This window comes from Phyllostomus discolor, chromosome 6 (genome assembly GCF_004126475.2).
Source record: "Phyllostomus discolor isolate MPI-MPIP mPhyDis1 chromosome 6, mPhyDis1.pri.v3, whole genome shotgun sequence".
NCBI lineage: Eukaryota > Metazoa > Chordata > Mammalia > Chiroptera > Phyllostomidae > Phyllostomus > Phyllostomus discolor.
The window spans coordinates 153,574,327-153,598,593 of NC_040908.2; the positions used below are offsets into that span (position 1 = coordinate 153,574,327).

At 44.2% G+C, this 24,267-nt stretch overlaps 1 protein-coding gene and 1 long non-coding RNA gene across 7 annotated transcripts in view; one reads left to right on the forward strand and one right to left on the reverse strand.

Moving 5' to 3' along the window:
• Positions 1-6,923: 6,923 nt before the first annotated feature.
• Positions 6,924-10,770, reverse strand: LOC118501333. 2 transcript variants are annotated; one of them, XR_004903967.1, is made up of 4 exons: positions 10,627-10,770; positions 9,816-9,892; positions 8,519-8,761; positions 6,924-7,674 (listed from the first exon to the last, which is right to left on the reverse strand). It is a non-coding gene; the product is annotated as an uncharacterized LOC118501333 (long non-coding RNA). The 2 variants fall into 2 exon arrangements; XR_004903968.1 differs by having other exon boundaries at positions 8,519-8,644; positions 10,627-10,769.
• An 87-nt stretch (positions 10,771-10,857) lies between these two features.
• ALKBH3 (alkB homolog 3, alpha-ketoglutarate dependent dioxygenase) overlaps positions 10,858-24,267 on the forward strand; it is a 32,518-nt gene continuing 19,108 nt past the window's right edge. The window contains exons 1-7 of one of the 5 annotated variants that reach the window (XM_036029267.1): positions 10,858-10,953; positions 13,003-13,152; positions 13,505-13,608; positions 14,725-14,759; positions 17,185-17,232; positions 18,160-18,263; positions 19,816-19,904. In XM_036029267.1, the coding sequence (XP_035885160.1) occupies positions 13,074-13,152; positions 13,505-13,608; positions 14,725-14,759; positions 17,185-17,232; positions 18,160-18,263; positions 19,816-19,904 (459 nt within the window). In that variant the 5' untranslated portion in view covers positions 10,858-10,953; positions 13,003-13,073. Of the gene's footprint in view, positions 11,327-12,999; positions 13,153-13,504; positions 13,609-14,724; positions 14,760-17,184; positions 17,233-18,159; positions 18,264-19,815; positions 19,905-24,267 lie in introns of all 5 variants that reach the window. The other 4 variants (XM_028516475.2, XM_036029268.1, XM_036029270.1 and 1 more) reach the window with 4 other exon arrangements.

Genomic DNA, 24,267 nt, shown 5'->3' on the forward strand with positions numbered 1-24,267 from the left:
CCTCAGATTTAGGTGCTCCTGGATTCCGCTGTTTATCCCTGTAGTTTACCAGTGTCAAAACAAATGATCAAAGCCTTTTAATTGAATTTGTGGGGAACAAAATTAATTTTTAAACATGTTAAGGACTCACTACTTTGTGACATCCTAATGCTTTTAGATTGGCATGTTGGTGTCATTCATCTCATGGTGCAGAACATATATGCGTGGTCAGGCTTTGAATTCCCTTGTGAAAATGTAGGTCTTTCTCTTGAGATTTGTGTGAATGCATCTAAGAACAGAACACGTGTCTAGCATGGACACAAATGTATCAGATGAAAACTTGTAATGTGATGAATGGCCTATTACAGCTTTGTCCACTCTCTTGGTGTATGTGCCATTGAAAAATAAGCCAACTCGGTCCTACACAAGGTCATCCTGAAAGGATAGAAGCAAGCTGGTCTTGTTACAAAGGTTCTAGGCAGACCCTTGGGTGTGCTAATGGAGTGCCGACCACGTGCCACGGACTCTTCTGGGTGCCAGAGAAACTGCAGTGAACACGGCAGACAAAAATGCTCACCCCGATACTGCTCACATTTGTGTTGGGAGGAGGGCAGGGAGCAAAGGAGGGAAACAGACAATAAGCAAAAGGAATCATCCTAATGGAGCGTAAGTGCCATGTGCTAGGAGGAAAGGTGAAGCAGGGTTGGGAGGATGGGGAGTCAGTGTGTCAGGGCGGGAGGGGTGTGACTGCCCAGAAGGAATGCAGAGTAGGCTCTAGTGAGGGGGGGGTCTCTGAACAACAGTCTTGGGCAGGCCTTTCAGTTACCCGGGGAAGGGGCATTTGGGGCAGACCGGCCTGTGCCGAGAGCCCACGGAGGGAGCATGCCCAGCACGTTCCAAGGACAGCTGGGAGGACATACACAGTGGAGCTGTATGTTAGGTGATGCATTTCCTCGAGATTTCATGATCTTAATTTAGTTATGACTTTCTAGTATGGAATCACCTTCCCAGTCTCGGTCATATTTTACAGTTTTTATACACCGCTGAATTCAGTTCGCTGGTATTTGTTTTGGAAATTTTACAGCTATATTTAGGAAGTGGGGTTTTCATATCAAGATTGTAATTTCATTAAATGAGCCGGGAAGTGTTGCCTATTTAACTGTTCTCTGGGAGAATCTGTAAAAGATTGGAACAATTTTTTTCCTTGAAAGTTGATAAAAACTATCTGGCCCTAGTATTTATTCATGGAAAGATTTTTTAACTGTTGATTGTTTTAGTGGTAATGAGACCACTCAAGGTTTCTATTTTTTCTTGAGTCAATTTTGGGCGGAAAAATTATTTTCTAAGTATTTACCCATTTCTTTCCAAATTTATTAGCATAAAGTAATTAAAGGAATTTTCTTAGTTTTTAAGCCACTGCTGGATATGTACCTGATGTCTTTTTCTGGTATTGTTCGTGTCTTCTTGCTGTCTCTTCCTTACATTTTGTCAGAAGTTAGTTTATTTATTAGTTTTTTTTAAAGAACCAAGATTTGGCTTTATTGATCCTCCCTGCTCTTTTTATGTTCTGCTTTCTGGGGGTTCTATTTTTCTTTTAAAAAATGTATTTTATTGATTATGCTATTGCAGTTGTCCTGATTTTTTCCCCTTTGCCCTCTTCTGCCCAGAATCCCCACTCCCTCCAGCAATCTCCCCGAGTTCATGTCCATGGTGTTCTTAAAATCCCCGTCTATTCTGTACCTACTGATTTGTACTTCTTCATCCTTCTCTCCCATTTGCCCTCTTTCCCTCTCCCAGCTGATAACCCTTCAAATGATCTTCATGTCTGTGATTCTGTTTCTGTTCTGCCTGTTTGCTTAGTTTGTTTTTTAGATTCAATTGTTGATAGTTGTGAAATTGTTGCCATTTTAATGCTCATAGTCTTGAGCTTTTTCTTATATATTCCCCTTTAACATTTCATATAATAATGGCTATGTGATGATGAACTCCTTTAACTTTGCTTTGTCTGGGAAGCACTTTATCTGCCCTTCCCTTCTAAATGACAGCTTTGCTGGATAGAGTTATCTGGGTTGCAGGTCCTTGCTTTTCATCACTTTGAATACTTCTTGCCAGTCTCTTCTTGCCTGCAAGGTTTCTTTTGAGAAGTCAGCTAACAGTCTTTGGGAATTCCTTTGTAGGTAACTCTCTGCTTTTCTCTTGCTGCTGTTAAACTTCTCTATTTATCTTTAACCTTTGGCTTTTTAATTGTGATGTGTCTTGGGGTGGGCCTCTTTGCTTCCATCTTGTTTGGGACTCTGTGCTTCCTGGACTTGCATGTTTATATATTTTTTTCATCAAATTAGGGAATTTTTCTTTTGTTATTTTTTCAAATAAGTTTTCAATTGCTTGCTCTTTCTCTTTACCTTCCAACACCCCTATAATTTGGATGTTGGTACGTTTGAAGTTGTCCCAGAGGCACCTTAGCCTATCCTTGTTTTTTTACATTCTTTTCTTGCTGTTCTGAGTGACTGTTTTTTTTCTTCCTTATGTTCCAAATCATTGATTTGATTCTCAGCTTCATCCCTTCCACTGTTGGTTCCCTGTAGATTTTTCCTTATTTCACTTAATGTACCTTTCATTTCTGCCTAAGTCTTTTTTTTATGCTGTTGAAGTACCCAATAAATTCTTCAGCATCCTTATAACCAGTGTTTTGAACTCAGCATCTGATAGGTTGCTTATCTCCATTTCATTTAGTTGTTTTTCTGGAGTTTTCCTCTGTTCTCTCATTTGGGCCACATTTCTTTGTCTCCTCAGTTTGGCAGCTTCCCTGTGTTTGTTTCTCTGTATTAGGTAGAGCTGCTTGGACTCCCTGTCTTAGTAGCGTGGTCTATTGTAGAAAAGCACACCTGTAAGTTGGATGGGGTGGAGCCAGGGTGAGGTAACTCATGTCACCGTTTTGTGCTTCTGTGTGGAGGGGTGCTCAGAAAGAGGACAGTGCCACTGTCTGGCCTCTGGAGTTTTGCCCAGGAGGAAGCTGTCTCCTGGCACTTGCTCTGATGCCACTCACTTCACTCTCTCCCCGAATGCCACTGGTGCCCTTCCAGCTGTTGCCCTGATGCTAAAGCCTAGAGGGAATGAGTGTGCATAAGTCCAAAGTCCTTTGCAGGTCCTTTAAGACAAGGGGTCCTGAGACTCCCACTGTTTCTTCTGCTGCCCCAACCCACAATCGTTTTTACAGCCAGAAGTTATGGGGACTTATCTTCATGGTGTTGGAGCCCTGGGCTGGGTGGTCTGGTCTGGGGCTGGACCCCTCACTCCCAAGGTGTCCCTCCTGATTTTTATCTACCACATGTGGATGTGGGACCGCCCATTCCTCATCTTGGCCCCTCTCCGTGCCACTCTGCATCTCTCCCTGCCTTTCCACTTCTCTGGGCTTCTTTGCGGGTATCTGAGCCTCCACCCTCCTACCTGGCTGGATGAATAAGCCTTCTTTAAGTCCTACTACATTTGGCAGAGTAAGATTTAAAGAAGGTTGTCAGACTTCCGCACAGCTGGATTTCTGCCGATTCTGGGTGACATTTGTTTTGTAGTCTAGTTGTGCATAGAAGCAAGGTGTGTTTACCTACTCCTCCATCTGAACCAGAAGCCTCCTATTATTTTTCTTTTTTTTTTAAGCCCTGCCCAAGAATATGTTTACTGATTTTTAGAGAGAGAGGGAGAGGGACATTGATCTGTTGCCTCCCATACACACCTGACTGGGAGTCAAACCTACAGTCTTTTGGTGTGAGATGATGTTCCAACTAACTGAGCCACCCAGCCAGGGCCTGCTGTTTTTCTTCAGAAACTGGACCTGTGATTCACGTTTACTATTTTTCTACTTTACACTAACATCGAAGGCTCTAAGTATTTTTTATTATCTTTTGCTACACCCCACAATTTGTATGTGTGTGTACACAAATGTACATGTACTCACTATTTCTCCGAGCTAATATTTAAAAATTTACATTATGATTCCCTTGACGTATGGGTTACTTAGAAATGTTTTTTAAAAGCACAATCTTAAGTTTTTAAAAGCGCAAAGTTTTTACAAATGTATTTTCTTTTAAAAAGTTGCATTCATGTAACCATTAATATGAATTTTACATTATGTGCGTTGTGATATGATAGACTGAAGATATCGTTTATGTGGATTCCTGCCGCAAATGCATAACTTGAGTCTAATCAAGAAGAAATATCAGAAAAACCTAAATTGAGGAATAGTCTAACAAATAACCAGCCTAGACTTGTCAAACATTTCAGATTAAAGAAATCTGAAAAATGTAGCACATGATTGGGATTGTATTCTAGCGGAGGGGAAACTTTTTTTTTTTTTTTTGCCATAAAGGACACTTTCGAGACAATTGGTGAAATTGAGTGAGAACTATAGATTCGATAACAGCATCACATCAAAGTTAATTTCCAGAGTTTGATCACTGTACTGTGGTTACTTAGGAAAAGTCCTCGATTTTTAGAAAATGCATATTACAGTGTTTAGGGATGATGAGGCATTGTATATGCAACCTGACCTCAAAGGGTTAAAAAATGATCAAGCAAATATAGCAAAATATTAATATTTGAAGAATCTAGGTGAAGGGTATATGGAAATTATCCTGTTTTTGCAAATGTCCTGTGAATCTTAAATTATTCCTAAGTAAAAAGTTTTAAAAAATCTTTTGTTATGATTTCTAAATACCTGCATTCTGGTCAGAAAACATGAGTATGATATAGCTTGGGCAACTTATAGTCTCTCTTTGCCTTGGCTTTTGCCTCGGCTTTTGCCTCCTGAAAAATGGAAATACCAATGGCCCATCTCAGAGAGTGCTGTGGGCAGGAATCAGTACTGTTAAAGGGCTCAACCCAGCTTGGTGTAAAGTAAATACATATATATTTCCTGATGTATACTTTTATGTATATAAACAGATACACATTTCCCTTTAAAAAAAGATTTTATTTATTTTTAAGGAGAGGGGTAGAGAGGGAAACATCCATGTGTGGTTGCCTCTCGAGTACCCCCAACTGGGGACCTGGCCCACATCCCAGACATGTGCCCTGATTGGGGATTGAACTGGCAACCCTTTGATTTGCAGGCTGGTGCTCTGTGCACTGAGCCATGCCAGCCAGGGCTATATTTCCATATATAATTGCAGAAGGCTGAATAATGGCCCCTGAAGACATTGGGTCCTTATCCATGTACCTTGTAAATGTTACCTTACATTTTAAAAAGGGTGTTTGCAGACATGATTAATTTAGGGATCTTGAGATTTTCTTAGATTATCCAGACAGGCCCTAAGTGCAATCGCAAGCATCCTTAGTAAGAGAAGCAGAGAAATTTTGCACACAGGAGTGTAAGGCAATGTGACCAGAGAGGCAGAGGTCAGAACAATGCAGCCACAAGCTAAGGAAAGCTACCAGCCACCAGAAGCTGGAAAGGCAAGAAATGAACTCCTCCTCCTAGAGGTTCTGGACAATGTGGGGCCCTGCCAGCACCTTGACTTTGATCTAGAAACTGATTTTGGACTTCTGACCTCCAAACGTGAGAGAATAGTCTTGATTTATGCCTTATCACACTTGGTTTTATATTGTGCTTCCTGTATCTAAGAATTATATCTTTGGTCTTTTCTGAAAAATTCCCATTGTCTTCCAGTCTCTAGTTATAAACGTCATATTTCATTCTGTCTCATAACCTTTCTCCCATTTCCCATCTTTCTTGTCCCCTGAGCTGCATCCTGCCTAACCTGTTTACATATGTATTCCGGTTCTGTAATTCTTTCTTCATATTTTACCTATTAAAGCTAATTACTGCTATTTTTTTTTTCTGTTTAAAAGTTCTAGTTGGTCTTGTTTCTTGGTAGTTTCATAATGCTTTGCTCACTTTTCATGTACTTTTAAAATTTTATGGAAGTACTTCACACATTGGCATTTTATATTCTATATCTGGTAGATTCTTATCCTTGAGATTCTTAGGAGTCTAAATCTACTGTTTGTATGTCTCCTGACTCTCATTCAAAGTGGTTTGTTTTCTTCTTCTTTTTTTAATTTTGAAATCCTATTTGGTTGATTGTAACCTGGAGAAGAACCCTGAGGGCTACGTGGGGGCGTTCTTCCTCAGAGATAAACGCTTTGCTTCCGAGTTCAGCAGCCAGCAGCCGGGAGCTCTCCTGCACTGGGGGCACCTGACTCGGTGCTGGCGTCTCCGGCTTAGTTGTCTCACCTTCAGATCATCTCAAGCGTTACTCTCCTGCTCCTAGCGGGGTCTGCTGTTTCCCCCAAGGGGCAACCACTGATTTCTTGTTTTCTTACTGCCAACTGCTTCTCGCTCTGATTTGTTTCTTATGCTTTTTTTCCCCTTTGGTTTGTTTTCTTGCCCTTGGAAATATCACTTATCTTTTGTGACTCCAGTCTTGCAGTAAATTGTATAGAGTAGTAACCGACTCATTTTGCAGGATTTGGGGTAATTACTTGTTTTACATTTCTTCAAGGTAGGGGTTCAGTACGGTGTGAGCTAACAGATACATGATAGAACAACAAAGGGAAAGTTTTAAATTACTGCAGAGAACAGAGGGGCCATACACACAGCTTCGAACCAGCATCCATAGGGACTGTGGCCACTCGGTATGGTTGTTGTGTTATTCAGCTGTACTGCCAGAAGCCCCTACTGAGTATTCCACCTTTTTTCCTCTATGCTTTAGTTTGGATGTTTTCTATTGCCTTTTTTAAATCCTTACCTGAGGACATTTTTTTTTTCATTGCTTTTAGAAAGAGGGAAAGGGAGGGAGAGAAACATTGATGTGAGAAATAATTGGTTGCCTCCCATACACACCCAGCCAGGGGATTGTATTCACTGGGACCGGGGATCGAACCCATAACTTCTCAGTGACGGGATGACACTCCAACCAAGTGAGCCACACCAGCCAGGGCTAATTGTCTTTTTTTAATTAATAGACTGTACATTTAATTTTCATTTTAGGCTTACAGGAAAAGTGAACAGATAGTACAAAGAATTTCCATATTCCATACTGTACTATTTTGCTACCAAGCCTTCACTTTTGAAGTCATTGAAAGAAAATCCAGGTATGAGGTCCCAAAAGATGGCTCCGTATATCATTTCAGGAATAGCCCTGTTTTGATTGTACTTTGCATGGTTTACACTGTGGTTCCTGGAAGGTTTTATCTCTGGCAGCATCTGCAGTCATGCTGGGCCCTGAACAGGAGGCGTTCCTGTCTGGAGTCTGGGGAAGCATCCTCTCTTCATCAGTGTTGTTTCAAGTTGGCAAGGCTTGAAAGCCTCCACATGAACACACTGTCGAGTTGGCAGGTTCCTGTCCCACCCTCCTTCCTCAAGCTGGGAACTGCTAAGCCTTGGGCAGTGAGACATACGCTGGGAATTTCTCTCTGCAACACCTTCGCTGGGAGCTATTAGCATGACGTGCCATTATTTTCCTTGGATTGGATTGTCTTAGGAATTCAGCAGCAGGCGCTCCCCAAGTGGCACATGATTGAAACGGAATGTTGGGCAAGAGTCCAGAGTGAAAATCGGCAACTGAAAATAGGCCGCAGTGTGTGACTCACCCAGAATGAGTTCTAAGAGCCATTAACACCTAACATATTGACCTGTTTGCCATCCAGGGGATGAAATAACTGTTGAGTGGAAAAGTGATCACCTGGAGAAAGCAGCAGCTGGAAAAGGCAGCGAGAACTCCTGAAGATTCTTGTGAAATCAAACCAGGCACTGTTAACATGCAAAATGCAGGGCCCTACCCCAGACCGTGCTGACTCTGAATCTTGATATGTGGCCTGGAATCCTCGGGGTTTTAAGAAAAGATTTTATTTATTTCTTTTTACAGAGAGGTCAAGTGAGGGAGAAAGAGAGGGAGAGAAACATTGACATGCAAGAGGTACATCGATCAGTTGCCTCTTGCATGCCTCCACTGGGGACCTGGCCTGCAACCCAGGCATGTGCTTGACTGGGAATTGAACCAGTGACCGTTCAGTCCACAAGCTGGCACTCAATCCTCTGAGCCACACCAGCCAGGGCAACTTTTTATGAGCATTCCCCTAGTGACTCTGATGAGATGGTTTTCCATCTATGTGCTGATAAACACTGATTTCAGAGGAGAGGCAAGGCAACGGAACCAGCAAAACCTGCTGGGACTTTAGGAGGGCTCTCTCAGGTAGAGAAAGGAGAGGAGTACTAGAGCAGAGGGTCCAAAGCAGAGGCAAACCAGTTACATACAATGTAAGGCCAACCCTGGGGCCAGCCACTTGCTAGCCATCGCTCTCAATCCCCGATGCCATAATCATACTATAACAGGACTCAAGCAGACAAACTACATAGTAATTCGAACAGGAATAAAACAAAGAATTATTAACCATAATAATTACCTACAGGGGAAAGGGAAAACTCTAAAAATGCAGAAATAGTAGACAGAGGGAGCAGCCACTTCAAAGAACCTCTACGTTAGATCTACCTCTAGGTCTAGGCGGAACACAAAGGCAGGCACAAATCTGGAAACATTCTCACCTGTTAGGAAGGAAGCGCAGACCTGTGCTGCGTTCTTCAAATCATCTGCTGCAGGTGAGGGTTTCACAGGAGTTTCAAGCAAAGTTCAGCTAGTCTCCTCAGACACAGGAGGACAAGCTACTCCCACTGCCAAGGGAGGCTCAGGGTGGCTTGGGTATTCAAGATTGTCACTTTCATCTGGACCCAAGCAGGTGTCCCTATTTCAAGTGTTGGTACCCCATTCCTTCTCAATTAATGCCTTAACTTCACAAGAGAAACTTAACAAGGCTGTAAATCCAACTAGCATAGCAATCCAGCCCATAGCAATGCTGCCCACCATGCATGGAAGACCAAGCTGAGAGGTGCACCCGGGAATAGGTGGAGCCCTTTCCTCTTCTAATGTCCCTCTGGCACCCTCTGCTGATGAAACTTAACACCAGGCTCAATGGAAAAAGAAATGTTCCAGTACTGTGAGCAGGGTAGTGAAGGATGGGTTTGGAACTGAGAATCGGTAATAAATGGCAATGCACTTCACCTCCATTCTCTCTCCATGGTCTCTGCCACCGCCCCCCCCCCACCCTCCACCAATAAAAGCAAGTCCTCCAAATAGAAATGAGGAAACCCAAGATGCCAAGATGTATCGAGATTATCTTTCTGAGCCCTGGCTGGCGTAGCTCAGTGGATTGAGCACGGGTTGCGAACCAAAGCATTGCAGGTTTGATTCCCAGTCAGGGTACATGCCTGGGTTGCAGGCCATGACTTCTAGCAACCGCATGTTGATGTTTCTCTGTCTCTTTTTCCCTCCTTTCCCTCTCTAAAAATAAATAAATAAAATCTAAAAAAAAGGTTATCTTTCTAATACTATATACTCACATGTATCTAAGATGATCAACAGTTTGCCCAGGATTGTCCCGGCTTTAGTACTTATAAAGTCCCGCATCCTGGGAAACCCCTCCATCCGGACACACTAGAACAATTTGTCACCCTACATGTGTCCAGAAGGTTTTCAAATGTTCTATTTATCTGAATCACCTTGGGCACTTGGTAAGAATGCAAGTGATTCTGTCAAAGATGTAGTGATTTTGGATGCAAGTGAACCATGTACTGAGTTTTGGAAAGATTTTACTTGGCAAACACTACTTCTAGAGACTCCTCAATCCAGACTTATTTGTTCCTGTTCCAAAACCATAACCACTGAAAAAGAAATCAATTACATCCTTTGGAAGATACAGCCAAGATTCCTGAGCCAGAAGCAGACACTGACAAATTATATACTAGTTGATAGGGCTGGGGTATCAAAATTGTAGTCCGGCCTTACCACTTTTCTCTCCTTTCAGTTGCAGGATAAGTCATTTTTCTGTCACTGTCACAAGGTATAGCAAAGAGTAATGGGTGCTGTGAAAATTAGATTTGATATTAGCAAAAAAAAGGTACATTGATGGAGTTCACTGAGCTTCCTGCAGGTAAGCTGTATATATTAATAATATGAGGCTTCTTTTAAAGACTTTACAGTGACTATGCCTTGGTTATCGTAAAGAATAACTTGCACTAAATAGTTAATTCGGTGCTCCCTCTGCTGTTCTCATCCTGTAAGATACATGGTTTAACATAGCCACTTTAAAGATGTTTCTCAAGAACTCAGATGAGGCACAGGCACTCTTAACATCTGAGTTTCTATCTGTGTACCAGACATCGTGCTAAATTATTTAAATACACTATTTCCTTTAATCCTCCCAAGAGGAGCTATGCCCATTTTATATAGAAGCGGAGTACTTGCCCTAGATTATGCACATAGTGAATGCTTGCGTCTGGACTGAAACTTAGGTCGGTTCGCTCAACCGAAATTTGCTTAGCACTGGAGAACCATGAAGAATAAGGCGTGGTCCCACATCCTGTTGTAAATACTATTGATGGAGGTATGCACGGGCTGCAGTGGGACCACAGAGGAGGTATACCTTAGACTCTCCATGGCTTTCAGGGTAAAATTCAAATCCTTGTGCTTAGCACCTGGTTCCCAAACTCCCTCTTCCACTAGGGCGGGAAAAGATGCTGGGAAGCCTCCAGTTGGCAGGGGTAGGAGGGTGAAATCCAGAGGGACCTTGGCTTAGAAAGGATGTCTTCACTCCCACCTTCGACATATCCCGGCTCCTCGCGGGGATCCACCTAACCCTCAAACTCTGCGCTCCCCTCCAACCCGACCCTCCCTTCGGCACCTTAAGCGACGCGGTCCTCCGAGAGCGGGAACGCGGAGCTGCCCGGACTCCAGAAGATGGAGCCGGAAGCGGCTGCCATGGTGGTGCATGACGTAAGAGGAAGTGCCTGCCGTCGGGGTCTGTGATTGGGGGTTGCTGGAATCTGTGCTGCACTCTTAAGGTTCCCCGGACCGCTGGTGGCGGGCTGGAGTTTGCTTACCAGGGCGAGCGCGTGTGAACCTGCGCGCCCTCCCCCGCGGGCAGGTGTGGCCTTCCGGTTTACGGGTGGGTGCTGGGGGCCGGCGGCGTGGGGACTGCCTCTGAGGTCCCTCCCCACGCGACCTCCGGGACCTCATCCTGAGCCTCCTGGAAGAGAAGGGTCTAAAGTAGGGGAAGTTGCTAGTCCTTGTTGAGGACCAGCCTCTTTCACCTGTCACGCTCGTTTACTCTGCAGTTCAACCGTGAGAGAGAGATTGGTTTCCTGTGTACAGAGGAGGAAACTGAGGCCCAGACAGGTGAAGTCATTTGCCACAGATCATGCCGTTGGAAAGTGACAGATCTGGATTCAAAGCGAGTCTTGGCTAACCCCAGAGCCCCTGCTCTTTGTCCTGCTGCGGCGTTCTCAAGCTTTCTCTGGGTAAAAAATCCCGGGGTGGAGGCTGGGGTTAGTTCACCGTCTTTTGGAGCTCCATGAATTCGGTAGGCCTGGGATGGGGTTCTGGAATCTGTATTTTCAACAAATGACCCGGATATATATCGCTGACCCGTGAACGGAGCAAGAACTAGAGCTAATTGTCGTGTTAAGCTTCTAAGGCCTCAATTGAGAGAAAATGTAGGAGGGCTTCCTCTATACGTCTTGCGGGACTGCAGAGTTGGCCTTTGATTCCACCGTTAACTCTTGAAGATTATTTATATATTTATTTTTAAAGAGAGGAAGAGGGAGGGAGGGAGAAAGAGAGGGAGAGAAACATCAGTCCGTTGCCTCTCAGATGCGCCAAGACAAGGCGTGGAATTCCCCACCCAAGCATGTGCTTGGACTGGGAATGGAACCAGCAACCCTTAGCTTTGCCGACATGCCTAACCAACTGAGCTACACCCATCAGGGTAGCCATTAACTCTTTTGGGGCAGGTGGCAGCCTCTATTATCTCCCCACTTATTAAATCAGAAGAATTTCATACTTAACTACCTGGGGAATTTGTTAAACCCACAGATTTCTGGGCCCAGCCCAGAAATCAATTACCAGGGGTGGGAGGCTAAACAAGCCATAAAATAAGTTTGTTATCTTTGAGAACCTGAGATGAGGAACTTTCTCAGGTGGACTCTTAAAGCCCTGGTTGGTGTGACTCAGTGGATTGAGTGCCAGCCTAGGAAACAGGGTCTCTGGTTTAATTTCCAGTCTAGGGCACTTCCCTGGGTTGTGGGCCAGGTCCCCAGTGGGGGCGCACAAGAGACAACCACACATTGATGGTTCTCTCCCTCTCGTTCTGCCTCCTTCTCTAGAAATAAAATCTTAAAAAAATAAAATTTAAAAAGTGGATTGTAGTTTCAAAATACATGGCCTAAAACTCCCTGGCTTTGTTTGTTTGTTTGTTTTTGTAGCTCTGTGTGCTTCTGTATTTGCTGTGTACTAAAATTTTATTGATAAAAATGTCAAATTAGTATTACATTACTGACCATTATGAAGTGGATTTTTCAATTAGCTGAAGACTATAACTTAAAATTTGAATCTTAACATATGTGCTGTCTGTTTCACGAGTGACTTTGGGCGAGGCACTTAACCTTGTGGCCCTCGTACACATCTGCCTGTCACCATCTCCTGCAGTGCTTACTGCCCCTGTATCCATCCTGCGTCAGATCTTCCGAGACAGGCCACGGGTGTCATTAACAAGCCGCCAGGGAAGTCTGATGCAGCCAGTGATAATGGGATATGGAAATCTTCTTGGAAACTGAGTCTTGGCCTGTTTCTCACTTTCCGTGGAGGTGGAACATTACTTTCCTGATGTTCTGCTCTTGGGGACTAATAAGAGGAATGTGGTTCATAACCCTGGTCTTAGAATTTCTTAAGATGCGCTATTTTGTGAATGAAGTGAAAGCTCTATAATACAATTGCAAAAGGTAAACCTTAACGCCAGCAACCCTAAGTGCTTAGTAGGCCTCTTAATTGAGATGTGATGACAGATGGTGATTTTATATAGCAGCTCTGGGTGCTATTGAGCGATCTCTCTGCCTGAAAGGATTACAATTACCCCTTAGTAGCACAAGTTCTCACAACTCCAACTAAAAGCATCTTTTTTTTTTTTTTTTTTTAACAGATAACCATTGTGTGGTTCATGTGAGGAATGAAATCTTCTGAAAGCTGAGAGCAGAAGCCCTCCCAGTCAACATGGAGGACAAAAGACGGCGAGCCCGGGTGCAGGGGGCCTGGGCCGGCTCTGCTAAGAGCCAGGCCATTGCTAAGCCAGGCAAGAACCTGTGGGGGTCCTGTGCACATGGACAACCGTCTCCCTCTTTTCCTTACATCCCTTTGGTTTATAATGGACTCCCATTTCGATGGTTAGGAATTATTTAAAATGCGGCCGGTGTTTTTTGTGGATTTGTTGCCGGGGAGCTAAGGGTTGATCTTTCGTGTTCCTCATGTTTAGTCACTACACTCAGACCTTCCAGTGTGGGGGCTGAGGTCTTTGGAAGACCTTGCTAGTTAGTTTGTAGATGTCCTGGAGGTCGTATCTGAGTGGATTTCATGGTCCTCCCTCGGCAGAGGGTGATGATAGCAGACTTCCCCCCGGTTTGAGCGTGTCCCCTCTCTTGCTTCAGCGGCCACTGCCGAGAGCCGTCTCCACCAGAGGCCTGGTCAGACCCGGATGAACAGGGAGCATCACCTCTCAGACAGACAGTTTGTGTTCAGAGAACCCCAGCAGGTAAATTTTTGTCTACCCTTCAACAGTAGCAAGGGCTTATCTATAGAAGTTATATTCCCATAGGAGACACATAGTGACTGAGTAAATTCACTAATAGAAGGAAAGTTAAAGGACTATAAGAATAATGAAATGTAGAGTATCAATTTCTAAGTATGTCTGAGGAATCTCTGTAGTCTGCCCCCAAACTATAGGCATATATAATTACGTTTTATTTTTATTTTTGGCACAGAAGATATACCATGATTAGAGGACTTTTTTTCCATGGGGGTAAGGGAGAATGTAAAAAACAGCAAAGATTCACTCTTTTTAACAAAGTGTAAAAAAGAGTTAAAAACCAGCCATCATTCTATAATGGCTATTTTTTCATCTCATGGCACACGTAAACTACTAAAATTTTGCAGCACACCAAAAAATATACTTTTTTGTCGATCTGACCCAAAAAGGTATAATTTTGATTGAGTTACAAAAAAGTAATAGTAGTAATTACCTACCCTTTTTGCTCCAAAGTGACTTTAAAGAACCAGGTGCCTATACTTGTATATAAGGATTTCTGGTACCAAAAATTAACCAATCAGACACAACCTTATTATGCGATGTGACCAATAAGATGCAGCTCTGTTATATGACCTATATGTTTATGGTTCAAGACAGGCTGTTATTAGGTTGGCTGGTGTCATTTTTTTATTTGACCATCTAAGGGAAAGGAGGTCAGCGTTGACTAAATAGTCAGGTATTGCATGTTTAAAAAATTTCGGTGGCACACCAGTTGAAAATCGCTGTGCTGTAGTAGTGACTTTATAAATAATGATTCAAATCCCTTCATGGAATATCTTCTATTTTTAAAGCGCTCCTGGAAAAGTTTTTCCAGAGCTGCTGTAAGGAAAGTGGATTAATTCCAATCAGACCATCTTTTAGCGCTCACGAGTAACTATAAAGTAGTTCTAAGAAGAGCAGAAACCAGGGTTTCTGGTGGGATAGTTAGAACTTGGAATTAAAAAAAGGGTAGTTTTAAACCTGATATATTTGACCAGAAATGAGAGGATTTGGTAGCCTTGCAAGCCAGCCTCCCTGAGGACGAGGAGCCGTTTGGAGTAAGATCTGCTCGTTTCCTTGCAGGTCGTGCGCAGAGCCCCGGAGCCACGAGTGATCGAGTAAGTCACTTTCTGCCTTCCGGTAACCGAGGCCCACGTTGAAATGGAGAGCCCAGATCTTTCCCTCACCCTGGTTTTTCCATCTAGAAGAGATAACAGCTCAATTAGTTTCTTCATTTTAGGCTGGGATCTTCTTATCTCAGATGTATTTAAACCTAGTCTTTTGAGAAGCCTCTCTGAATGTACTAATGATGTGGAAAATGCAACAAGATATGTGTACGTCAAACTGCGGACACGGGTGTAGATTCCTGACCCTACCTCACTAATGTGTCTGCAGACAATAAGCTGAAATACCTCCCAGGTTAGGACTGAGGGGGCTTTCTCCTGAGTCATGGAAACCTGGCTCGTAGAGAACGCTTTAGGCGCTGTTTCACCAGCGATGTGTATGACAGCTGCTAGAAATTTAGATGGCCTTACGGTCTCTTTCTTAAAACCACACAACTGTTCCAGAGCAAGGAAACGATAGGAAACATTCCTCTTACATTAATCTGTCTAAAATGTTTTGTTCTTCAAACTTGTTGAAAGATGCTTTGACTCCTCTGCATTCCAGTTTCCATCTGACGTACATAAGTTGTCAGTGGAAAGCATCTCTTTATGTTCGCAGTTGAGCACTAGGCTTATGTTACTGCCCGTGAGCAGTCTGTTAAGCTGTTTGGCTGTCAACGGTTGAATTGTGTATCTTAGAGATACTTGAAACTAACACAGATGTCCTCATGCCTTCAGAAAGGGCATGTTGTGGCCTTGCCACTAGTTAGCTGTGTACCTGGTTCTTAGGTAGTTTATTGCCATCTCTCTGGACTTTAGTTTCCTCGTCCTTAATATTAAGGGTTTGGAGTACTTAATCACTTAAGGCCCACTTAGTAGCTCTAATGTTCTGTGATTGTTTTACAAATACCAATGTGATATTGTCTCTGTTGGTGATAAAGAGAATAAACAAAACCATGAAACCCATTATAAGGTACAGACAGGACATGCGGACTGAGAAAATGGGCCGTTGTGAGTTTGCAAGTGAGGAGCAAAATAATAGAACCCGTTCCTACGTGACCCTAGGGTTTGCTAATTTTGGTTATCCAAAGTTAGCTATGCTAGATTTTTTTTTTTTACTAGCCAGAGGCGTGGCTCACATTTGAAGTGAGCCAGCTTCTAAATGTAGCCCAAACGCATGGTGAAACATTGTACTCACTCTCTGGAAAACTTTGTAGGCAACACAGTTAGGAATGTGATACACACTGTATATATGCCTGTAGTTCTGCCTGCCTTTGGGCTCAGGGGGGCCCACACATCTACCTAAGAGCCAGTACAGAGGTCACGACCTGCTCACTCACACGGCAGAGGGTGGTGTGGACACTGTTCCTTTATATTACCCTCTACAGCTTACCTTTCTGAGAAGGATCTGACACAGTTATCTTGACAGAGGCACTAATGCAGTCAGGGTCGCTTCTCTTACACGGACCTCAGCACACTGCGCATCGGCAAGAGTTTTGTGCTTTTACACATTTGATTACATTCACTTAGCTTTATTGCCTAACTACTATGTGCTAGGTACTAGGAAATAGAATAAGAACCCGTTTCTTGCCTGTCAGTAGCCACAGTCTTGTAAATGAAATACACCTGTAATTGGGTAAATTGCAATCCTGTGTATCATGGACCAGCAGGTTTGTGTGGAAGGTCTTATGGTAGCACAGGGGATGAGGTGTTACCATGGGGGTGAATTAAAGGTCAGGAAGTTGATGCTGAGCTGAGATTTTTGAAGGATGAATTAGAATTTCCCACTGAACCAGAGCTGGGGTGGGTAGGTTTGGGGTGCTGGATGGTGGGGAGGCATCCTGGCATGGAGAAAAGCACGGGATGAGCACATGGTGGTGTACTTGACATCCCAGGCAGTAATTGTTGCTGGAGGCTGTTGAGTCAGGGGGGGCCATCAGGGGGTGGGGCCAGATCACGGGGACCTCCAATGCAATGCTGAAAAGTGGGTGGGAGCCTTCGAAGGACTCTAACCAGAGGCGGAACCTCGTTAGACACGGATCTGAAAGTAGTAGACTCTCAGAGCCCCTGCTGCCTGTTACGTGCCTCCCTGTTCCCGAGTCTCCAGAGCGGGGCTCTGTGTGGCACCCCTTTGTGTGATAGCTTGCTGGACTTTACCAGCCTGAAGTGTGGATGAGGTAGAAAGGGGTAGGATCAGAATTCATTTTATTACAGTCTTCTCTCTGGTCTGAGCCTGTCAGGATTCTGTTCCTGACACCATTAATGACGTGCTGCCCCTCGCCCCCGCTCTCAGCGGTGGAAGAAGCTCACCCCGCAGCGCACCCTCGTTGTTTAGTGACTCTGGCGAGCTGGGGCTTTGGGAGGCCCAGAGGATAGCCCTGCCCCTTGCGGATTGTACTGCTCTGCCTGACACTAACCAGTCTGTTCTTTGTTCCTTTAGCAAAGAGGGTGTATATGAGATCAGCCTGTCACCCACAGGCGTATCTAGGTAAGTGACATTAATCGTTTTTTTAAAAATTTGAAAACATCACCTTAATGCATGGGTGTGCTAATTGTTAACATAAAGTAATGAGGCATTTAAAACAAGTATTTCAGCACTGACATATTCTAATGAATTGCTTAGAAGATGTCTCTGTAATTAGCCTAGTGGCACTGCTATTGTCATAACCCTTTGGGAACCTCCCTTTTAAAGCAAGTTTAACTGTCACACAAGGAAACAGTTGCATTATTTTGGTCCCATCTTATTGTGAGCCAGGTATGGCTTAAGGTGAGCTTTGGCTCTTTCAAAACACCAAATGCATCTTCAAAGAGTAAAGTTGAAGAGCTTGTTCCAAGGGAAGGATCTCCAAAATGATTTTGAACTGACCTGGCATCGCTAAAACAAGTGTACATTCAGTGAGAGAAAGAACCTTTATTTGGATATTTTAATTTTAATACAATTATAAATGATTGCTTCCCCTACAATTGGCAAAGTCTCGGGAGACTATCAATTGTTAAAATAACACAGGGCCAGGCATTTTATTAGTTATTTTACTTTGCCCAGTGACCGTATGAGGTGGGTATCAACTTCGTTGCAGATGACAAAAACCAGGGTTCAGTGGTTAGGTAACTAGCCCAAGGGCCCCCAGCTCAGCAGCGCCGGAGCAACACGGCAACCCTGTCTGTGAGGGTGCTCATGAGTCCCTTTGTCCTTCCTTCATGCTCGTTTTATTTGCATGAACGTGGAAGGAGTTTATTTTACGTCCGAAGCATCATGACCTGGGTGAGACTGGGCTCTGCCTGCTGTGGGAAGGGGGGTGAGGTGATTTTGTCTGCCCACAAAAGGAGGCAGTGTCCAGATTGATTTATTCTTCTGATAGCGTTTGAGGCCAGTCTTTTCTGTTCTTTGGTTAATAACAGTCCTTTTTGCTTCAAGGGTACGTTTGTATCCTGGCTTTGTCGACTTAAAAGAAGCCGACTGGATATTGGAACAGCTTTGTCGGGATGTTCCCTGGAGACAGAGGACCGGCATCCGAGAGGGTGAGTCGGTCCCGGAGATTGCCGTGGCTGTTGCCGCCCGGTCTCCCTGGCTGGAGTGTGTTCTAGTGCCGTTGCCTCTCTTCACCACAGCTGCTTACACGGAGAGCCAGAGCCTGCCTGAGACCCCCAGGATAAGTAGCGATTAGCCAGAGGGGGCAGAAGAAATCCCAGGCGGTGCTCAGAGAGAACCTGGCAGGAGAATGGGGCGGGAGCCCAAGGAACCAAAGGGAGTTTGGGTTGACTGAACTGGGTTGGCTGAACTATGGGCAACACGCTTACCTGCCCTTGTGCTTGCTCACTACCTTTATTCCTTCAGATGGTGCCGGCTTTCCTCTTTCTTCACCAAAACTTCCAGGGCTTTCTTTTTCATTTTTTTTCTTTTCTGATTCTACTTGGCATATGTTTTTTCGCAGTCCTTCTTACCGGCTTTTTAGTCTCCTTTTCGTTGCACTGGAGGAGTCCAGCCTCCTGTGGCTTTAGTGTCTGTACTTTCCTGAGCGTGTAAAGACGACCTCATTTTCTACCTGCTCCTCTATGGTCATCCCCAAAGAACAGTACCTGTTATACCAGAGATGGGCACTGGGGGGAGCCTGTGCTCTAGCACGCAATTCCTTTCTAGTGCGTTGAGTGAGTTTAAATTTTCTGTAAAGAAAGAGGCAATGTATACTGGCTTCATTTGTAACTCAGACATCAGAATAAGAGTCGGCTTTTTTTCCTAACTCCCATCAGTTTCTGTAGTAGGGTTTTTGGTGGCAGACTTGGCTTTGATTACTAACTTTTATTCAAATAAATTGTTAATTTTAAGCAAATTACAGTACTTTTCTAGTCCTTGGTTTTCTGATCTGTAAAATGGAGCTAATAATAATACCTACCTTATATGGTTGTTGTGATAGTTAGATGACGTAATGCATGATAAGTACTTAGCAGAATGCCCTATACATAGGCAGCCATCAGTGAATGTTAGCTGCTTATATTATTGTTCTTATTGCTGTAGCAGTCGTACCAGTTGTGGGGGAAATAGCAGATCTGTGGGTGGCTCCCTGTCAGTGAGTTGGACACAAGAAGCTTCCAACTGCAATCAGCTCCCCGCTGTGGTTGGCCGCACGCTGTTGGTGCTGCAGAATCAAAGCCGAGTACACAGCAGTGGCACCCGGCAGACGGTGTGTGTTGTTTTTTGTACGGATGTGGGGGCCACAGATTCTTCCCTGCGAGGCTCCAGGCTCTATGTCCTGCTTTTTAGACCCTCCTTGCCTCAGGTTGGCTCCTTCCCCCTTGCTTATGTCATAACCGACACAAGTCAGTCCCACACCCTCACCTCAGAGCCCTCGCTCCTTCCATTCATGCCAGCACGCCTTCTTTCTTCAGCCCTCACTGCCCTCTGCCTGAATCCTGGGTCCTCTAGGGGGACGGAGCCTTGGGTCGGGCTCGTCCTTGCCCTTCCTCTGTATTTCTCACAGCCTCCTGCACAACGCGAGGCAGAGTAGTTGGCGCTCGCTGGGTACACGGCAAATCGCACGACACCATCTCAAAGCCCCTGTGTTTTCTCTCTTAGATGTAACTTACCAGCAGCCCAGACTTACGGCATGGTATGGCGAGCTTCCCTACACTTACTCCAGAGTCACTATGGAGCCCAACCCGCACGTATGTTGGAACGTTGTTGTTGTATTGTATGGTCGTACAGACTACCAACCACAGGTGTTGAGTCCTATAAAATAATAATAAAACGCTGTGCCGAGCTGCATGGTGGTTCCCGGTTCAGAAAACCCTCGGGGCTCACGCATGGAGTCCCTGCCCTTGCTGCGCTTTTGATGCAAAGATGAGAGGAAACTGGCTACAGTGACCTGGAATCAGACCCCAGGGCTGCAGGAAAATGAACCATTTCTTCTCCTGTCTCCCCTCCTGCAAGCATCCCTGGTGGTAGCCCTTCTGTGTCCACCCTGGTGCACATTTACTATGGGGCCTACATCCTCGTGACTGGCCGGCAAGGTCAGAATGTCTCTCTTCAGTTTTCAGGCTCTTTTGCCATTTGTGGGAAACAGTTGGTGTTTTTCTTGTTGACTTTGTGTTTCTTCTGTGGCTGTACTTCTTAGACTTCCAGCTTATCATTGCCTTGGCTTGTTTCTGCTGCTTCTTTGATTTTAAAAATCACGACAGTAAACAAAGAGATTCTAGCATATAAATTAAACTTGTCCAGAGCATGGAGTTAAGATCCAAGAAATAGCTCCCTGTTTAGTCCCTGGAATCTTGCCTTTGGCAAATAACATTATGCTTTATGGAAAAAGACTTTGAAGAAAATGGAGTTCTGCTTACAGCATTGGGATAAACAGAAGTGTGACATGACACATTTCGGGCCTTCTAATAATTTATAATCACGAAGTACCACTTCACTGAAAAGGTCACGGGTGAAACGCTGGCTGGTGGTACACGGCTTTCTCGTGTAGGAAGGTAGCTCGGTGCTTGGGTTTCTAGGCCTGCGTTTCGAATGTGATCCAGGGAAGTGCTGAGACCTTTATGTCCGGGGCTGATTTGGAAACATGAAGAGAATTGAATCGGGTCAATCCAGCGTAGACTGCTGGCCATGTTTCTGTCAGAACTAATACGCCTTTTTGTCAGCAGTCACAGCAGACAAGTTGAGGGTTAGACGGGCCGTGGGGAAGGAGTTCCTTCGCATTCATTCTAGTTAATCTTCTAGAATAGGATTTCTCAACCTTGCTACTCATGATTTGGGGCTGGATAGTTCTTCGTTGTTGGGGCTGTCCTGCGCATTGCAGGGAGCTTGGCAGTTAATCTGACCTGTACCCACTGCATGCCCAGAGCACCTCTCACCGAGCTGTGACGATCAGAATGACTTCAGGCATGGCCAGGCATCTGCTGAAGTGAGCACAACTGCCCGTGGTTGAGAACCAGGGCTTTGTAATGAACATGAAGCACGTAACATCTGCTAAGTGGGGCGGTCCTTTATGCTTGGAGAACATTTTGACAGCTTTTTAAAAAATTTATTCTTTTTTTAATATACTTTATTGATTATGCTATTACCGTTCTCCTATTTCCCCCTTCATTTCCCTCCACCCTGCACACCCATATTCTTTTTTTTTTTTTTGAGATTTTATTTATTTTTATAGAGAGTAGGGAGGGAGAAAGAAGGAAAGAAACATCAGTGTGTGGTTGCCTCTCACACGCCCCCTACTGGGGACCTGGCCGCAACCCAGGCATGTGCCCTGACTGGGAATCAAACTGGCGACCCTTTGGTTCGCAGGCTGGCGCTCAATCCACTGAGCCACACCAGCCAAGGTCATTTTGACAACTCTTAAAGGGAATTCCTTTTAATGACAACCCTTTATTATAATGTAAGTGTTATGTGTTTATTATTGAAAATTTAGAAACTACAGATAAGCATGAAGAATACTAAAACGTTGGATAATTCTTTCACCTAATGTTTTGGTTCCAGTCTTTATAGATATAAAGTTTTATTTGTGTGTGTGTGTGTGTGTGTGTGTGTGTGTGTTCAGTTATATGAGTTCTTTATAAATTTTGGATGTTAACCCCTCATCAGATGCATCACTGGTTAATATCTTCTTCCATTCAATAGGTTGTCTTTTCACTTTGTTGATGGTTTCCTTTGTTGTGCAAAAGCTTTTTAGTTTGATGTAGTCCCATTTGTTTACTTTTTCTTCTGTTTTCCTTGCCCTTGGAGATACATGAGAAAAAATATTGCTAAGAGAAGTGTCGAGATTTTACTGCCTGTGTTTTCTTCCAGGAGTTTTATGGTTTCATGTTTCACATTTGAGTCTTTAATCCACTTTGAGTTTGTTCTTGTATATGGTATAAGGAGTTGGTCTAGTTTAATTTTTTGAATGTATCTGTCCAATTTTCCCAACACCATTTATTGAATATGCTGCCTTTACCTCAATGTATATACTACACTTCATTTAACTGTATTACTAACATGTTTTAGTGGCATTAAATATTCCTTTACAGCATCATACTTAATAGCTGCATGGTATTCCATAATCAGTACATGCTGTAATTTATTCAAGGAATCCTCTTTTGTTGGCTATTAAGGTCATCAAATTAGAATTCTTTAATTTGAATTCGGCCAGCTCATAACTTGGTCTTTATTGCTAATAGATTTAGTTTCTTTATACACCACCTTGAACAAAATCAAAAGACATGCCCCTGTCTCAGAATTTTATAAGGGGAATTCGTGTGTATATATGTGTGTGTTGAGGATGCTTGTTTAATTTTAAAATTATTGTCTCAAGTTCAATACCCCAGAGCACAGGAGCAGACTCATTCATAGGTCATCAAACTTCCTCTAGTCTGTGCTCAGACTGACTCTTGCGTGAACCCAGCACATGGAAGCTGAAGAGCGCCGTCGCTGGCTGGGCGGCCCGCCGGCTTGGCCCCGCCTCTCTCCTGCAGTAACCCCAGCGGCACCCCTGGGCTGCCCTGGGCTCCACAGAGCACTGTCTGAAAGCTACTGAATGGGCCCTTTTACTTCTGTGATTCATGTTTTCTCAGATGCTTTTCCTCAAATGTCTTTTAAGGATAGAATGTCTTCACTGAACAGTGGGGTGGTGCTGAATTTTAATTTAGACATTCAGTTCTGAGGGATCTGTATATAGAGTATTGGTTGGAGAGTCTAAATTCATCCTCTAGTTCATTATCCCTTTTTCCCCCTTTCTCCTTACTTCACCACCAAAAATAACCAAGAAAAAATATATAGCCACTTAGAAACATAATGCAGACTTGACGCTGTCGCAGTGCTCAGTCCTTGAGCTGAAGCGCGGGGCGGGGCGGGGGTGGGGGGGTGCGGACTGGTGTCTCCGTCACACTGCAGCGAAGCCGCCTTCCTGCTTCGCACTCTGCTGTCCGTGCTGATGTAGCTCCAGCGTCCGATCTTGATCGCCACGACGTTGAGCTGGAAACCATACAGTAAATAGGACATACAGCTCGCTAACATCATTACGGAATGTCACTTTGAAATTTATTCTCTTGAACATAAGTTAGTTTAATATTATTTCTGTTTTACTCACCTAAGTTTGTGTTTGTTCTTATTGCCGTTTATTGTTTTAAATCCTCTGGTTAGAATGTAAGGCTAATACCCGTAACAAGGGATCCCAGCTTTTGCTGTGGTTTCCGTCTCCCAGCCGAGCTGAGTGAGTGACTCCCGCGTGTGCTCCCGGGGCAGTGTGCCCGCAGCAGCCGTGGGGCGCACTCACCGATGATGCTGTGTATCCCTCTGCGGAGCGGAGCATTCATTCCTCTACCGCCAGACCCAGAACATGGACTGGGAAGGGGTTCTATAAGGTATCAGCTCTTAAAGCTCAATCTGTGGACCCCTGGAGTGGGCCACAGGATTCTTTTTGGAAGGCCGCAAGGTCAAACTCTTTCTGTAATAAGACGGGATGACATTTTTTCTGTGTTGAATTTGCACCGACAGTGGATAAAAAAGTCCTGGTGGATAAAACTTAGTTTGCATCAGGCATTGTCATCAAGCTAACCTGGAAACCATCGCATTCTTCACACTTGTGCACTTCCACTTTTTCTAGAAAATGCTGGCTTCCTTTAAGAACATCCCTCGATGAAGCAGTAGACATTAGCTTTATTAAATCTCGACCTTTCAGTGTGTGTCTTTTGAACAGTTTGAGGAAGTGGAAAGCACGTGTGAAGCATTTCTGCCACTTAACCATGTGACTGTGTGTGCCATGAGCGGACCTGGCTGCTGGCTCGTGGGCCTTTATGTCTGGGGGGAAGGACACTGGCAGACATGTTCACACTGGAGCATTTGGCAAACTTATTCTCATGAATAAATGAAGCGAGTGTCACTTCAAGAAAAACAATGAACAGGATTTATGACTAATGATAGAGGTTGAGTTTTCAAGCAAAAATTAGAATTTTCAGAAAACTCGTAACTGCCACCTTGAGCCGGACCTCTTCCCATTACTTTGCCCTTTCTGGTGAGGCCCATGGTCACATTGATGGGTATGATTTTGTTGGTATT